Below are 18446 nucleotides of genomic sequence, written 5' to 3'. Positions count from 1 at the left end.
CAATTAATCATGTGTTATCGTTAAGCTTATACTGTAATATAATTTTATAAATAGTCAAATAAAACATCTTTTATGCATGAAGGGGTCAATAACATATAGTTTAATTGATTAAAGGTTAGAATAAAAGTTGAATTTTACCAATATTTTTTCCAACATATAGTTTTAACCAATAAAAAGAAGCATTAAAAAATTGATCTCGTGTATAATTAATTAGGATCAATCAACAACTTTTTTCCCAATATTTTAGAATTTTAATATTCCTAGTCAAGAATAGTAGATACGATTCACCAAATAATTACATTAAGAATTTTGTTAATTTTTTGGCAGATGAAGTAATCATTTTTAATAGGGATAAGGGTCTGAAAAATACCTCAACTTTGGTCGAATTTGTTGTTGCGATACTAAACTTTCATGAGGACCTATTACCTCCCTAGACTATTTAATACCGTATTTTAAACATATATATTTGCCCACGTGGACATAAAAAATAATGCAAAATTATAAATAGTAATGTGTCCACGTGGGCACTATATACCTTTAAAATACACTATTAAATAGTTCAGGGGGGTAAAAAATACGGTATTAAATAGTCTAGGGAGGTAATAAGTCATTATGAAAGTTTAGTATCGCAACAACAAATCCGACCAAAGTTGAGATATTTTGGAGACCCTTATCCCTTTTTAATACATAAATATTGGGTCGGTATCCGATATCCATCATTATTGGGGGTTTGGTTAATCCAAATTGAGCCAAGTAAGACTCACTAAAGAGGAATATCTTACCTATTAGGATATTTCCATACTTATAACTCAAATCAGAGACTTCTGATTAAAGATGAGACATTATAACCATCCGCACCCTCGGCGACAAATAGAAAATGTTAGTTTTCTATTTAATGATGGATTATCGAAGAATTATAATTTTTTTGTTAGTTATGATCTATTTAGCTACAGATTAGTAACACAATCACTCACTCCATAGTTTGATAGAGTCCTGTTCTACATGTCAATATCGACAACAATGAAATTTATAGTAAAAGAAAATTTCGACTTTAAAATCATGTATTTTAGATATTTTTTTTCTTTGTTTGACTATCTTTGCACGAAGCAGCACATGGTTACGATTCTATTACATGTCTTTTTCATTCTGTCGAAAATCAATTTCACTATATAAATACTTATGACCTCCTCCTTTATGTCTTGCGGTAATGATTCTTTTGTAGTTAAAAAGAAGAGTAGATGTCACCATACTTTGATATATAGTAGTGGAAAGTCCACAAATAATGGGCCATATTCAAATTGGGAAAGTGTCCCCTCAAATGACTTCAATTGCTATATTTTTCTTGTATTAGAAAATTAGGGCAACAAATTAAAGAATCAATCAAAGACTTGGATATGTTACAGCTTGCTTCTCATGGGCATTGTCCTTTGTTGTTACTCCTTTAATACACAATATTAGCTAGCTAGCTAGCTTTCATAGTTAAAATTATATACATAATTCATTCATCATTGTTGACTTAATGATTGGAAATGTACATTTTTCTTTTAGTACAAATAGTTCTTAGCATCCTAGTGATAAGGGATAAGAGAAAAGTACCCCTAGATTATGATCGAAATCTCAGAGACACACCTTAACTAATCTAAGGTCCTATTACCCCCTTGAACTCATTTTTCATGTAATTTTGTACACCTTTTGGTTAACGTGGCACACTCCGTGACTCCACTTAGGTGAGGCGCGTGAGAGATGTTTGGAGGCCATGTTAGGCCAAAAGGGTGTATAAAATTACAAAAAAAAAAAAAAAGTTCAGGGGGATAATAGGACCTTAGTTTAGTTAAGATGTGTCTCTAGAATTTCGGTCATAGTCTAGGGGGTACTTGTGCCTTATCCCCTAGTGATAATAATGTATTAGCCATCAACATGTGGATTGTGGTGAGATGATAGTGATCACTTTATCTTTAATTAAAGATTTCGGGGTTGAGCTCTTAGAAATGAACAAATTATGTTGGGATTATTCCCCTCCACCCCCCCCCCCCCCCCAGAAATCATGTGCATTACAATGAGCAATATGAATTTAGTCAGACTCAAATACAAGTACCAAATAAGCATGGTGGATTGTAGTGCAATGGTTGAGATCACTTCATCTTTAACTAAAGATCTCGAGTTTGAGCTCCTGAAAATGAAAAACTTTTGTTGGGATGACTGTCCTCTAGAAATGAGCATTACAAAGCGAAAATCTGAATTTAGTCGAACTCCAACACGAATACTGAATATCGAGTGTGAAACTAATAAATAAATCTTAGCCCATGCCTTTTTCTTTTCTTTTCTTTCCTTTTAAATGTCTAAAGTTCATTTAGTTTTAGTTGTCTTCGTGGTTGGATCATGGACAGGCAAGAATATAAAGGTGAAAGGTCTTTTTCATTAATTAAAGGATCCTACAATACTAACATATTGCATCAAAAAGTAAAATTAGGATTTTAAGTTTTATAGATATTGAATTTTAGAAAAATACAATTTATTGGTCTTGTGATAATTTAGTCATACATGTTAGATGAATTTTTAAATGTAAATTTAGGAGTTTCATTCTCTGTAATCAAATTTGTAAGCAAAACTTTAGTTTTACCCTTGCATATAACATGTATGGCCTAAAGGCTAAAACCAAATCTTAATAATAGGAAGTTAAAAAAATTATTCACTAAAACTTGTTCATGTTTGTTTAGATTTTTGTCATTTTACACGCAATTTCACTATTCATCTCATTATCAGAAAAGGTATCGAGTAACTCGACTTTTTACAAATCCTTTTTTTGTTCATGGATAGGGTAGGCTAGGGAAGCCCAACCTTATGGGTTGGCCCAATATCGATCCAATCACCCCAATGCCTTTATTTGGTTTACAAGCCCGCTATTAAGTTCGATCTCGCCAGCTATAGATAATTGTCTAATAAATATTTTGGTTTACAATAAAGTTATTTTTAAAAAAATCCTATCATCTTATAATCTTCAAATTTATAATCAAGTTTAATGGAAAAATATTTTGAAGTGAAAAGAAAAACATTGATCTATTTAAGATGTAGAAATTAACAATTAACTATTAATACAATACCACAGAAGCTATATATTACGTACCATGGACCTAATTAATATGGTCACTCAATTAATAGAAATATTAATACAACTAAAATAAGTCAGAAATTATCAAATAGAACTTAGTAAAAGATGATCAATTGGAGAAGAATGCTTCATCTTTCTTCATAATTCTTAGCCTCTTCACTCGATCTACGAATTCACTGTATAAATAATAAGAATTTAAGTTTTATACATTAACGATACCAAAAATATTTAAATAATCAAGTTAGTTATAAAGTAAGATGAATCTATATGATGATAACATTAATTGGAACTTTATAAAATGATAACAAACATGTTATCACGTTAAATCATGTAAACTCAAGAAAAGGGGTTTAATTTAATCCCTTTACCCAAAAAAAATATATATTTTACAAAAATATTTTTCACGAATCATTTTGGATTAATCATCTAGACCTAGTTCAAATAGTTTAATTTTTAAATTTCATAGAATAAAGCACACAACAAAATAGACAAATGAATGAATCATTATTTCAGTTGAACTTAAACCAATCAGGCATATTATATTTTCATAGGTTAATTTTATCATCCAATCATTAGTTCGGTTGAACTTGGACCGATCAAGCAAATCATATTTGCATAGGTTAATTTTATCGTCCCTACCTACCTACATGTATTAATAATATCAAAAAGTACTTAATGATTAAAAAAAATACTCACTTCCATGGAACATCACCAACAATCCTCCATTGGTCATTCCTGTCTTTGTAAAATAATGAAAACTCTGAACCATCTTGGAATAGCCTTAGCCCATCCATACTTTGTTTTCCTTTATACCATTTATAAATAAAAGAAACAAATTATGAGGTAATTAAATAAATTATGAGGTAATTAAACATATTATTTAAAAAAACGAATAAAAAATAAAACTTGGTAAGAGTTGGACGAGTTAGGCTATGACCAAACTCAATCTAGATCTATCTCAACCCAATAATGTTTGGGGGGGGGGGGGGGAGGTCATTAATTCACTTGCTCATTCATTAATTCAATTTTGACCTGGTCAAATTCAGCGTAATCTGCTTATTTGACACCCCTACCTACCACTACATTTAAAATGGCCTAATAATAGTGTAATAATAAATGATAATTTTGATATTTTGGAACATACCAAACATGTCTTCAAGTTGTATTGCAAGACTAGGATAGCTTGAATGTTCAAGAATGCAAATTTTCCTTCCAACAATAACTCCATCCATATTAACTTTCACATATTCCCATCTCTCTTTGCTTTGAATTCCTTCACTTTCATCATCATAATTATTAATTTCCATAAAATTTGTAGGATATTCACTTCTTGAATTTTTGTTTAATTGTGGATGCAAATGTTGCCAATCTATCAACTCATCATAGCCACCTGCATGAATTAGTACTTAACAATTAAGTCCTAAGTTGCTCAGATTCTCCAGAAATGTTGCCACATTCGTGTCGAATCCTTAAAAAATGAACTATTTTTGAAGAGTCTGGCACATACCTGATGACATTTTTGAAGAGTCCGAACAACATAGATTAAGTCCGTTAAGTATTAGTTTCAATAATAATATCAACGAATTTTGACATAGCACTTTTGACTTCCTAAAAGCTTAGTCAAACGAACTTTAAACTTGTCATATCACTTCTATGACTATAAAAACATGCCATTAATTCAAAAAAAAATCCAAAATTTAATTATTCTCAAATAAAATTATACTCATGAATCTTATAACTTCTTATTAGTATACAATGATTAAGGTTAAGACTCGGGGATGTTCTATCCTTAACCAGAGTCTCGAGGTATGAAAAAATTTGATATAAGGAGTGATGCTCTCTTAAATAGGTCTTATACAACACAAATCTGAATAAGTCGAACCGTAATACAGATATGAGATACCAAACACCGAGTGGTACCAAAAAATAGATTGAAGAAAAAACTTTAGAAATAAAAGATGGAAACACAAACATACCATGAGTAGATGGGTAATAAGCCTCAGGCTGCAAAGCTCTAAGACTTAGTCCCAAATCAATAAAATTACCATTCTCCTTATTATTGGTTTGATAATAAACAGAAGGAAGAGTTGTTGCATGGTTTAGAAGATATTCAGAAGAATTTGAATCCATATTTGACTCTCACAAAATAAATATTTTGCTATGTCAATGTAGAGATAAATAGAAGCAAGATATATGATTGAAATAAATTAAAGAGACATATAAGCTCTATATAGTAGTATTAGTTGTTTAGCGGTGTATTCAGAATTTAGACGTTTGAGACTAAAATAAGTTTGGACTTATTATATATATGCAATTAAATTTTTTTGAGAGGGGAGTCTTGAAGTAATGGTAATAAAGTTATTAGTTATACATGTCATGAGTTCGAGCGATAAAATCAATTGTTGATGTTTGCGTCTGGATAAATTGTCTACATCACACTTTATTGGGGTGCATGCAACTAGCCTTTTCGATAACCTTGTGTGAACGTATTATATTTCGTGCACCAAAATATCCCTTTTTATGTGTGTACAATTCGAAGGAAAAATAATAAAATAATGAATTCAGTTGAAGTCACGTAACACATCCCATTCTCCCTTGTACTTTTCATGTCCATGCAAAACAAAACACACTTCTCGCAAGAATAGAAAGAAATCTAGCTATATGCTTGAAACAAAGAGACATATAATTAAGCTCTATATATTATATTATATAGTATAGTACTGTTCAGTGATAAATTCAGAATTTAAATATATCGGGTTCAAAATTAGTTTATACCTTTTATATATATTCATTATTTTCATATATATACATGTACAGTTCGAGAAAGGAATAATATTTGAAGCAGCAATATAGAATTATAGCTTGCGTCAAAGTAGACTGTGTATGATGTCATATCCCTTCCCTAGACTCATGTTTCGTATTCTGAACTACCCCTTTTATACTTGTATAATTTACGCAAAAAAATAATAAATCTAGTTGAACTCATAGAACGCATACTACTATAGTACTTTTCATGTCCATGCAAAACAAAACACACTTGTTGCAAGAAAATAAATGAATCTATCTAGGTTAAGAAAAATGCAAACATGAGTGGTGGACTTAGAAAGAAAAAGAACTTATTTCCCATAATCAGTCATTGTAGTGTTAGTTAATTTTGTAATTTTTAATTTTCTGACATTTATAACATGGAAAATCTCAATGGATAACAGAAAAAAAACAAGATATGGGCACAAAAAAATCCAACAAAAGTAGGGTTCATATGTTGTATACTTCCAACACTACAAAGACCTTTGCAATATGTTAAATTTTAGTGTCTATCGAGGCGGATTTAAAATTTAAATTATTTGTATTCAGATCGTCGCTAAATTTATTGATCAGTGGTGAAATCATCTTTTCCATTGTTCATCAAAAAATTATACTTGTAGATATAAGTCAATTTATTGTTTGGACATGTGTGTATACATATTTGAGGGATCACGAATTAAAATTTTAAATTATTTGTATTCAAATTACCGTCGAACTTATTGATCAGTGGTGAAATCATCATTTTCATTATTCATCGAATATTTATACTTTGTAGATATAAGTCAATTTATTTTCTTGATGTGTGTCTTCACGTATATAAAAATATTCTTGACTTACTGATTATGTTTTTACTTTTTTATATTCTGAATCTTCTTAGTAAAAATTATAGCTTCTCCACTCATATTATATATCGTTTAAATTACTAGATTTGAAATTTAATATTTGTAGTCAATTTTTTTATAATTAAATTGACCGAACGGTCTTTTGAGTGTTAAATTTTTGACACAACTAAATACATATGTATGTCTATGGCTCAACAGGGCCTACAAACATCATCATAATTGACTCAGATATTATGCAAAACTTCAGAAAAGGATAAACAAAATCAATTAATTCCAGAAATCATCTGACTTTGGATTTTAATTTTCTCATTTTATATATATATATATATATATATATATATATATATATATATATTCTTCCTTTTAATCCTTGTTATTTTCTTCTTATCTTGTGAATCCCAACCCATATTGTATGACCATTGATTTAGTGACACGTCATGAATGTGTGTACATGACCGAAGCTACATATTCAGATAAGATCAGTTGAACTCATTAAGCAAAAAATTTCACAAAATTATAAAAAAAAATGAGTTCATCAGCTAATAGGACCTTAGTTTAGTTAAGGTGTGTCTCTGAGATTTGATTCATAGTCTAGAGAGATACTTCTATCCTTTTCCTTTTATAATGTGGCAGTGTTTGCTTTTGAACAAGATGTCATCTGTCAATTTATGTCCATAATTTATTTGATATGTTATCTTATTTCTAAGTGATTTTTTTGTGTCAAATCTTGATGGTTAAACTAATAACCGAACCGATAATGATCAATAAGCATTAAACTAATAATTGATAAGTCAATATCTTAATGGTTCTATAACGATTTTGCATATTTAACAGACTGATAACTGTTAAATTTCGTCAAAATTAAACCGAATCAATCAATACGAAGTTCTACTCCTCAAATCTCATTGTGAAATTTCATTGAATATGTTGTTTTTAATTATTATTTTATCTCAAATTAAGTAATTTAGGTATTATCCTTTATGTGCTAGCAAAACAAAAATTTCTATCGATCATGACTATTTATTTTTGTCAACGACCAAATTGCCCCTAATATATTAAATATTTGTTATTCTTAGCTTCTTTGTATATATATATTTTTTGTGAATTCTAAATCCTCTTAACGAAAAATTATAACTTGGTCACTTATGTTACACAATTTGAATTAATTAAATAAAACCTTGAACACTTGAAATATCACTAACATGCAATTATCTGATATTTTTTAACTAAAACTGCTAAACTCATACATTCAAAATAATAATAAAACGATTTTTCCTAACAGAAAATTAAGCTGGACATGAAATCTCACTGCTCCAATGACATGAGATTTGTGTTGGGTTATGAAGGTAATTAGGGTGTCATGCGGAAGCTTACAATTACAAATCATATGATACTAAATTAGATGACAAAAACTTAACTAAAAACATAATATTATTATATGAAAAACTAATATAAAAGAAAATACTAAAACTGTTGAAAGAATAAATCTCCCCATAAACTAAAATCTCTAAACGATTACATTGTGGATTTTATTGTATTCTGCTATGAAAATAGGGATATTCAATTTATAGATCTCCAAATTTTTCCTCTAAGGAAAGAATAAACCAAATATGAAAGAAAATTATATTTTTCTTTTAGAAAAATTCAAACATTTATGATAATACTTTGAATTTTTTTTAAGGAAAAAATAAACCTCAAATAAGATAAGGAATATAGGGAAAAACCCTAACAATTTGAACTGTGACTATAGTGGAGCCTAAAGGACGGTTATTATACCCTCTACGCGTATAGATAAAATAATCTCACACGCGCCGTACTTACTTAAATACTAGTGAATAGTGACATTTTCCTTCATCTCAATTTTTCATCTCTGTCAAAAAAATGCAATGCCGTCGATAGTTTTTTTTTTTCGTTGTTATTTAGTTTTCGGTTCTTCTTTTCTATCTCACAATCACCGTCGATAGTATTGTTTTCCGTTGTTACTTAGTCTTCGGTTCTTTCTTTCCTTCTTCTTTTCTATCTCACAATCGCCGTCTATAGTTTTGTTTTACGTTGTTACTTAGTTTTCGGTTCTTCTTTTCCTTCTTCTTTTCTATCTCACAATCGTCGTCGATAGTTTTGTTTTCCATTGTTACTTAGTTTTCAGTTCTTCTTTTCTATCTCACAATCGCCGTCGATAGTTTTGTTTTCCGTTGTTACTTAGTTTTTGGTTCTTCTTTTTCTTTCTATCTCACAATCGCCGTCGATAGTTTTGTTTTTCGTTGTTACTTAGTTTTCGGTTCTTCTTTTTCTTCTTCTTTTCTATCTCACAATCGTCGTCGATAGTTTTGTTTTTCGTTGTTACTTAGTTTTCGGTTCTCTTTTCCTTCTTCTTTTCTATCGCACAATCATCGTCGATAGTTTTGTTTTCCGTTGTTACTTAGTCTTTGGTTCTTCTTCTTTTCTATCTCATAATCGCCATCGATAGTTTTGTTTTCCGTTGTTACTTAGTTTTCGATTCTCTTTTCCTTCTTCTTTTCTATCGCACAATCATCGTCGATAGTTTTGTTTTCCGTTGTTACTTAGTCTTTGGTTCTTCTTCTTTTCTATCTCATAATCGCCATCGATAGTTTTGTTTTCCGTTGTTACTTAGTTTTCGGTTCTTCTTTTCCTTCTTCTTTTCTATCTCACAATTGCCGTCGATAATTTTGTTTTCCATTGTTACTTAGTTTTCGGTTCTTCTTTTCTATCTCACAATCGTAGTCAATGGTTTTGTTTTCCGTTGTTGCTTAATCTTCGGTTCTTGTTTTCCTTCTTTTCTATCTCACAATCGTTGTTGATAGTTTTGTTTTCCGTTGTTACTTAGTTTTCGGTTCTTCTTCTTTTCTATCTCACAATCGTCGTCGATAGTTTTGTTTTCCGTTGTTACTTAGTTTTCGGTTCTTCTTTTTCTTCTTCTTTTCTATCTCACAATCGCTGTCGATAATTTTATTTTCCGTTGTTATTTAGTTTTCGGTTCTTCCTTTTCTTTTTCTTTTCTATCTCACAATCGCCGTCGATAGTTTTGTTTTCCATTGTTACTTAGTTTTCGATTCTTCTTTTCCTTCTTCTTTTCTATCTCACAATCGTCATCGACAATTTTGTTTTTCGTTGTTACTTAGATCCTTTTTATTGCTTCGATTTACTTTCATAATCGGTCATACTTTAAGAATATTTACAAAGACCGTACTGCTCGTGAAACATTATAGTACCATGTGATGTGCAGTGAAATAGTAAATTCACAATTACAAGAAAATTTTAATATAAGATGAACCAATTATATGAGTGTTGAGTAATTTCCCTAGATAGTCACCTATGTTTGAAAAATTATCTAGTAATATCACTTATGTTTGTTTTAGGACTACAATATCATCCAACTTTGCTTATTTTCTCAAACTATACATGACACATAAAAACATTGTCATGTCATATTATTCATTTTTTAATTAAAAAATAAACTTTTTAAAATAACTCATTTGTTATATTCAGTAAAAAAAATAAAAAAAATTCTTGATTATTTATCATTTTTAGTTTTTTACTTTAGCATATTAAGAGATAAGACATTTTTTATTCTATTATTACTTTTAACATTAATTATTTTTCTAAAATCATTTCTCAATTCATTCATTTCTTAAAGAATATGTAAAGTGCACAGTTTTAATGGAATGTCATATAATATTATTCTTTTTTTAATACTGTTTTTTTTTATAAAAAAAATTGAGAAATTTAGTTTCTACTCCTTTAGTCCATCTTTACATTTTTACTTGTTTAGTATGAATTTGACATATCTCTTAAAGAATAATAAAGATAATTTTACAATATCATCTTTGAAAATAATAAATTTTATATTTTAAAAAATGCATCGGCAAATGACTATAATTAATAATAACAGTGAATTAGGAATTAAGTAATAAGTTATCACTTGATTTTCTAAAATAAACAAGTAACAAATGAATAATTATTTATAATGTAATGAATAAATAAAAATGGACAAAGGGAATAGTGGCTAGAAAAAGATTCGTAAAAAAAGTTAGTTGATATAATACTTTTGATTTTTTTATCAGTACGTGAAAATTGTTATCTAACGTCGCTTTTTTTTCTTTTTTTCGTTCACTTTACTTGTTTTTAATGTTCACCTTGCGCATTCTATAAGAACTTAAAGAATATAATAACAGAAAATAAATATCAGTTTGTTTAAAAATGTTCACTTTGTGTTATGTAATTATTTTTTTACCGAGTATATCATATGGGTTGATTTAAAAGTTTTTTTTTAATTATTAGTAAAAAGGGAATAATATGACATGACATTTATTAGGAGAGAGAAAGATGTTTTTTTTGTGTGAAGTATATTTTGAGGAAAATATGCAAACTAAACAAACAAAAGTGATATTATTACGTAATTTCCCAAACATGGGTGACTATCTGGGGAAATTACTCTATGGGTGTTATATTAAACTTACGGCCCGTTTGACCATGCGATGTGGTATCATGATATGATATCATAATATGGAATTATGAGATGAAATTAAAGTTTTGTTTGGACATGCGATATGAAATTTGTGTGTATATTTTCTCATAAACATAAGAATCTCATAAGTTGTAAAACTATTTAAATAGCCCCAGTTGTTTATTTAATCTTACCAAATAAATAAAAATTTATAAAAATTGCACAATAAATTATTACAAAGCTATTTGTTCTCAATTTAAGTAATTGTTTCATCTAACTTTAATTCGTCAAACTTTAATTCAATAAAAAAATTGAACATTAATTGTAGTGTACTAGTCTTTAATATAATCCTCCTACATAGTACGGACAATTTCCTCACGTTGAACTTGCATTTCTCGATCATGTGACCGAGAAGACGAACCAACATTGTTACTTTGAGTTGTAATAAATACAAAACGGTAGAAGTGATAAATTAGGTTTTGGACTAAATGAAAAGAACAAATTTATTACTCAGCAATCGGTTGGTGTGAGTTAAAGTGACTATATGTAGTGAGAATAATAAATTTTATGTCGATAAGAATAATAAATTTTAAAAAGTAATGATGTGATTATAAATTTTATTTACATATGATATAAATGGTTAGGTAGATATAAACGTGGGGTTGTTTTAACAAAATATAAACTTGTGGATCAATTTTTGTATTAAAAATATCTCAAATCATGATATGGAATTCTCATATCATGATTTTTGGAGAATATGGAATCATGGTATAGAATCAGCGTAAAATCGCATGTTCAAACGTTGATTCCATCTTACGATTCCATAGCGTGATATGATATCGCATGACCAAACGCCTAGTTAGAGCTGACAAATTTAGCTCAATACATGAAATTGCGGTACTGTACAGTGGGGACATAAATGTGATTAATAAAATGTTATTTGTTTTTTTCATCGATTAGTATAAGGGTACAACTTTTGATGGCTCACTTACAAGACTTACTTAGCAGTAACCAGAGTAAATACCAAATATGTCCTTATGGTAGGTAGAAGTTAAAAAACACATGTGATTTCAAGTCTCATATTTTTATCTTTTTATTTTTTAAAATTTTCTTAAGTCTCAATTTTTTTACATGTAAGACTTATGATGGTTTTCAGGAGAGGTAAAGGTAGGTCCGACATGACATGCCTAAAATTTATCAAGATCGAAAATTTGAATAGAAGGCTAATAGTGTAGGTAATTGAGCATTATTAAGTCTTCGATTTTATTATTACTTGTTGTTCTCGTTGCTTCGACTATGTACTCTTTTTGATTGTGGCTTTTTTTCTACTCTCTCTTTTTAATTTATTTGTCTGATTTTTATTTGACACAAATTTTTAGAAAGTAAAAAAATATTGAATCGTATGGTCTTAAACTAAAAATATATATTTAAAATGCATCAAAATATGTTTTAACATTGTGGCATGTAATGTGGAAAGTTAAAATTAGAAAGTTACTAAAAAAGTAAATAAGACAACAAACTGAAACGAAGAAAATACAATAGTTTTTCGCTATTATTTTTCTTTCAATATTTCACAAAATAAAAATATGATCACATACACACCACCCTTTTCGAACCTCAGTGAGAGAATATATATATAAAAGGGGTGTAAAAAAATTTTGTACAGTATATATGATTAGTGGATTTAACCATGCTCAAATGATGTTAGCTCATATAAAGGAGTGAAATGACCTAAAAGTTATTAAAATTATGAATTCAACTCCAAAATAGTACTGAACACTGACTAAATTGATTAAAGTTGTTGACAGCAAAGCCAAAAAGAAAATATAATCATAGGTTCATTTTTCTTTTATAATCGTGATATTCGTGCTAACCTATCGCACCTAACTAATTTCACAAAATATTTACTATCGGCAACCATTTAGGGGCGGACCTAGAGGTAGTTGAGGTCGGCAAAAAATTACATTATATATTTGTAGGTATTTTAGAGAGTTTATGTATTGATTTTGAACTTTCTAAATGTAAGATTAAAGGTTGACTTAGTGATTGAGGGATTCGAAATTCACCTAGAGGTTGTAAGTTCAAATCTTAAGGACTTCTTTTCTTTTCCAAATCCTTTAATGGAAATTCTGAATCCGCCACGTAAGAAATTTAAACTATAAAATATGATTTTTCTACCTAACCAACTCATTGAAAAAATACATGATAGAAAACAGATTCTCACTGAAATAGTGAAGAAAATTCTAAATTTTTTTGTATGAAAACATAACTATTTTTTATTTTCTCACCGATTCAATCAAAAATTCTATGAAAATAGTCATTGAACAGTTTTTGAGAGCCAAAAGAGTGATCTTTTAGTAGTGAAAACTATTAATTTATTATTATTAATATTGTATATAGGAAAATAAATAAATATTGTTTATAGGTAAATAACTTTTTATTTCCCCAGAATTCAAATTTACCTAAAGGCTTAGACAAAATGTCTCTCAAATAATTATAATTATTAGAAAAGGTAAAAGGGAAGGTGAAAAAGTACAAATGGAATATTTACAAAATAAAAGTTCTAATAATAAGGCACCAAGTATTTTGTTTGCAACTTAAAAACAGCACAAAGAAAAAGACAGAAAACAACTGTATTTTGAAAAAATCAATAATTTTGCCACCCTCCAACAGATCCAAAATATGAAAAATAACTTTCAATAAAAACCAACAGTTACATGTATACTTATTACTCTGTTCCAATTCATGTGGCAATATTACTGATTATATAAAAAAAAAATTCCTTCAAATATGGCGTTTTTAGTTGTTAACAATATTGACATATAGTAATCTTCATATAGTTTTTAAATATATCAAAATTCACATTAAAAAAATAAATACTTTAGCTCTCGTACTTTAAACGTCTTCACATTAATTGAACCACCATTTATGCAAATGATCATTTTTAGGTTACGATTTACGTGAATAAAATATTTTAGACTGTCATCTAACGTCTACAAAACCTGCAATCTAACATTTCCTTATTCAATTCGCTCAATAAGATATTTAAACCATCATAACTTTTTTTTAAAACGAGAATCATTTACTAAACAGCTGACCGACGAAAAATTTCCTAATAGGACAAAGGGAGGCACCTAATTTCAAATATTTCAAAACCATATACAAATGAACAAAAAACCTTTGAAACAATAATTCATTTGTTCTCTTCTTCTTCTACTTTGTGATCTCTCTAAATTTCATTTTCTTTAACACAATGCCAATATCAACAATTGATCATCAATATTCAAGATTCGAAAATCCAAAAAACAAAACTCATTCTACCCCTAATCATCAATTTTCCAACACAAATGACTCAAATGTATCTAAAAACAAGAAGAAATTTATGTCTATGAGCTTTGGAGGGCTAGGATGTAAGGGAAAATTGAACTCACCGGTTGCGTCGGTGCCGGAAGTTATTAGATCAGCAGCACAATGGGAGAGTAGTAGTAAGCAAATGAGGAAAAATAGAAGGAAAAAGATGACAACATTGACAACAAGTACTAGGAATTCAACTAATGTTGTTTGTTGTGCTCCTCCTGGTATTGGTTCTGCTTTTGATGTTGCTCCTAGGCCAAAAACAAGATCAAATAACAAAGAGGTAAATGGATTTAACTTATATATACTGATCAGTGTAATTTACTTGCTTCGTTTCAAAATAAGTGTCGCTAATAGGAAATATGAGGTATAGTTTAGTATGTTACAACTATTTATTAGATGTTTTTTGAGAATTGGTTCTACTTTTGATGTTTCTCCTAGGCAAAAAACAAGATCAACTAGTAAAAGAGAGGTAAATGACCTTTTTATATATAATGGATTTAAGTTATATATACTTTCAAAATAAGTGTCGTTTTAGCTCATTTCAGGACCATTAAGAAAAAAAAGAATGAATATTTCCTAAGTTACTTTTATTTACTAGATATTTCTTGAGAATTGAGCACTATTAATGAGAAGAAGTTTTTTAATACAAGGGTATAGTTGGAAAGAATTACTATTTGTTTCTTGAATTTGTAAAGCAACACTTATTTTGGGACAGAGGGAGTATATGTTATAGTAGGTTACTTAACATTGGAGAAGTGTCCTCAAAGGGGGATCGGGTTTAAGTTCCCTAAAAATGGGTACAAAAGAGAGAATGAGAGCCCCCATGTTATGTCTGGACCCTGTTGCACGACGAGGCATTGCTTTAGAGTCGAGTAGTTTGGGAATGTAGCCCAATCAGGCAGTGAATTCCGTCTAAGGCTAAAAATGGGCGAGAGACCGATAGTGGGAAAAAATTTGACCCATTTAATAGTTATTACTAGTTAAATTTCAAAAGACTTGATTGTATAAGTATTTTTTTTATTTACATCGTCAGTGCATAGAATTTAGATTCGTTTATTTTACGTACAGTAAATGTGACTTGTTTAAAAGGAGTGAGATTGTATCCCCTGTTGTCCCTGGTTACAGGTATATAAAAGTCCTGTTATGGACTTTATAGGTTTAGAATTTGAACTTTATGGATTCGAGTTCGAAATTCTACCACACCCCATTTGATTTACTGGATTCGAAATTGACTATTTGTATTTGTTTGGTGAATTTTTTTACACATATATCACATGAACCCGTAACATATACACTAGATCCTATCTATATCACTCAACACTCTACAAAAATACTACCACATACGTGTCAGATCCTTCAAAAATACACTACTTTTAGAGAATCTGATGACATTTTTGAAGACTCCGAGCAACATTACATCCCATTTTCTTTCCAATTAGACCATGTTTCTTTTCTACATGGATTTTTCAGTTTTAGGGTTGAACTCATAATATTTTTGTTTCATAAAATTCCCTTGTTTTTGTAAGATTAAGGTCATCTCAATGTCACAATTCACTAATAAAAACTTACTAAATTGTGTATGTTCTTTATTAATGCAATCGAATAGCACTCTCGTATCGCGAGGAGAACTACGAATGGTGAAGCAATTTCTAGGTCTCATACGTCTAATACAAGACATCATTGCCCTCGTTCTCATCATCGTCCTCATGTAAGTAAAAAAACTTATCCGCACCTGATGCTTACACCAATCGTATCCTTATTTACTATCTTGAACATTTTTCGTTATCGTGGTAGATTATGATCCTCAGACACAACTTGCAATATGATAGAGATATAGAAGGGGATGATCAATATGGATCTTGGAGACTAGATGTAGATGATATGTCTTACGAGGTTCGTCTTTTAAATATACTGATAGTGTAAAAATTCTTTACGTTGACGATATATAAGTCAATTTCTCTTTACAGTATAGTTTTTTTTTTTTTGCAGCAATTGGTTGACCTAAGTGATAAAATTGGGTATGTGGGCACAGGTTTAGAAGAAGAGAAGATAGTTGAATATATAAGAAAATTTAAGCTCTCAACAATTGACTCATATTCAATGGTAATATCTACTGATAAAAGTTGGAGATGTACCATTTGCCAAGTGAGTTCACTACTACACTTCTTTTTATTTATTTTTTATGTTTTATTGGAGAGATAAGAGTTGACGTCGTGTGACTAGGAGGTCAAGGTGTTCGAGTTGAGGAAATTGTCTCTTGCATGTATGCTAAGTAAGGTTGCATACATTAGACCTGATATATATGGTCTGACCTTTCCTGGAATCTCGTGCATAGCAGGAGCTTAATATATTAGGTTACCCTTTTTTTTACCTAATGATTAGTATTGTCCTCGCGTGACCGGGATGTCATTAGTTCAAATTGTGAAAATAACATTTTGCAGAAATGCAAGGCAAGGCAGCATAGAATACACCTGATATAGTTCAACCCTTCTCTAAACTCCGCACATAACAATAGCTTAATGCACATGACTGCCTTTTTTTTAAATTTTAATGCAATAATAAGAGTTGTCATTGTGCAATCATGGGACACATGTTCAAATAGTGGAAACAACCTCTTGAACAAATGCAAGGTAAGGTGGTGTATAATTGACCTAGTGTAGTCCCTCCCTTTCCTAGATTCTACATATAATGGGAGCATAGTGCACTAAGCTACATTTTTAAAAATAAAAAACAAAAAACACATAAATAAGAGTTGTTGGCATGTGACTAGGAGGTCATAGATACAACCTCTTCCAAAAAAATACAAGATAAGATTACGTACAATAGATCCAATGTAGTCCAACCTTCCCCGATCTCATACAAAGCGGGAACTTAGTACACCGAACCACCCCTTTTTTTTTCCTCAAAAAGTTTAGCACACAATAACAAAATATTACTAATATTAACATTCTCATTTACAATATCATATTTGCAGGAAGAATACAAAGTAGATGATGAAATTGGAAAACTAGAATGTGGACACTACCATCACATTGAGTGCATAAAGAAATGGCTTATGCATAAAAATGCATGTCCTATTTGCAAAATTGCAGCAATCCATGAAAATTAATTCTTGACAAAAATTTCTTTCACTTTTCTCTATTTTATATCATATAGTCAAGAACATTAAATTTCAGAGGCATAAATTGATTTTTGGTTTTAATTTTTCCTATGTTTGGTTTGTTAGGAGTGAGATTGAATGATGTTTCTCTACTTCAATTATATATGTTTGCTTTTGGAAATTTTTGTATTAATAAGTTTGTTATTGAAATTCCTCTTATTTACTTAGGAGTTGCTATGTCTTAGGAATAGTATTTCAAAATATTACAAAGATATTAGGGATAAAATAGTAAAAGACTTTTTATTTATTTATTTACCAAACGCGTAGATAAGCTAGAAAATGCTTAGCCAAACACCTACCTCATACTACTTCATCATCTCGTCACTTAATGTATCGTTTATTTTCACCTGATATACGATACTCATTTATTAGTCTTGATTAATTTATATCCGCACCACGTAAGACCATTAAAGAGGGAGGTGTTCTTTTCAAGCATTGGTTAATATTCTAAATAGTAGTCCTAAATTGGTTATATATGTAAATCATCCAATCAAAAGCCAATGGTCCACAAAATGATTGGGTTTACATACACTTCTCAGTTTTGGGCCTATTGGGCTTTTAAATATAAGAAGAATGGTAAGCTCTACTGAATGCAAAGAGTAATGGTCCATCAACAACATAACCGTTATAATCCCACAAGTGAGGCGAGTAATGCTCCATTTCGGAAAAACAAAAAGCGTATTAAAATTTCTAAGAATTGTTGTATCG

At 29.7% G+C, this 18446-nt stretch overlaps 2 protein-coding genes across 2 annotated transcripts; one reads left to right on the top strand and one right to left on the bottom strand.

The window, feature by feature from the left end:
• Window positions 1-3801: 3801 nt before the first annotated feature.
• Window positions 3802-5239, bottom strand: LOC125821436 (auxin-responsive protein IAA32). Its single transcript, XM_049500852.1, has 3 exons — window positions 5086-5239; window positions 4254-4499; window positions 3802-3914 (listed from the first exon to the last, which is right to left on the bottom strand). Exons 1-3 carry the CDS (start codon window positions 5237-5239, stop codon window positions 3802-3804), a joined length of 513 nt encoding a protein of 170 aa, XP_049356809.1.
• Window positions 5240-14431: 9192 nt separating this feature from the next.
• On the top strand, window positions 14432-17853 carry LOC125821576 (E3 ubiquitin-protein ligase MBR2-like). Its single transcript, XM_049500995.1, has 5 exons — window positions 14432-14858; window positions 16185-16286; window positions 16373-16471; window positions 16568-16723; window positions 17553-17853. The coding sequence occupies exons 1-5, from the start codon at window positions 14475-14477 to the stop codon at window positions 17685-17687; spliced, it is 876 nt and encodes a 291-aa protein (XP_049356952.1). The 5' UTR covers window positions 14432-14474; the 3' UTR covers window positions 17688-17853.
• The last annotated feature ends 593 nt before the right edge of the window (window positions 17854-18446 follow it).

The sequence above is a fragment of the Solanum verrucosum genome, unplaced genomic scaffold, assembly GCF_900185275.1.
Source record: "Solanum verrucosum unplaced genomic scaffold, falcon-dt-bn FXZP01000217.1, whole genome shotgun sequence".
NCBI classification, from domain to species: domain Eukaryota; kingdom Viridiplantae; phylum Streptophyta; class Magnoliopsida; order Solanales; family Solanaceae; genus Solanum; species Solanum verrucosum.
Note: the sequence above shows the minus strand (reverse complement) of the source record. Positions and strands in the feature narration are given on the sequence as shown.

Coding starts and splice junctions, on each gene's coding strand:
- LOC125821436 (XM_049500852.1), bottom strand. CDS start 5,239: ATGGATTCAAATTCTTCTGAATATCTTCTAAACCATGCAACAACTCTT. Junction 4,500..5,085: donor TTATTACCCATCTACTCATG/GTATGTTTGTGT, acceptor TAATTCATGCAG/GTGGCTATGATGAGTTGATA. Junction 3,915..4,253: donor ACAACTTGAAGACATGTTTG/GTATGTTCCAAA, acceptor AATGGTATAAAG/GAAAACAAAGTATGGATGGG.
- LOC125821576 (XM_049500995.1), top strand. CDS start 14,475: ATGCCAATATCAACAATTGATCATCAATATTCAAGATTCGAAAATCCA. Junction 14,859..16,184: donor CAAGATCAAATAACAAAGAG/GTAAATGGATTT, acceptor GCAATCGAATAG/CACTCTCGTATCGCGAGGAG. Junction 16,472..16,567: donor TAGATGATATGTCTTACGAG/GTTCGTCTTTTA, acceptor TTTTTTTTGCAG/CAATTGGTTGACCTAAGTGA.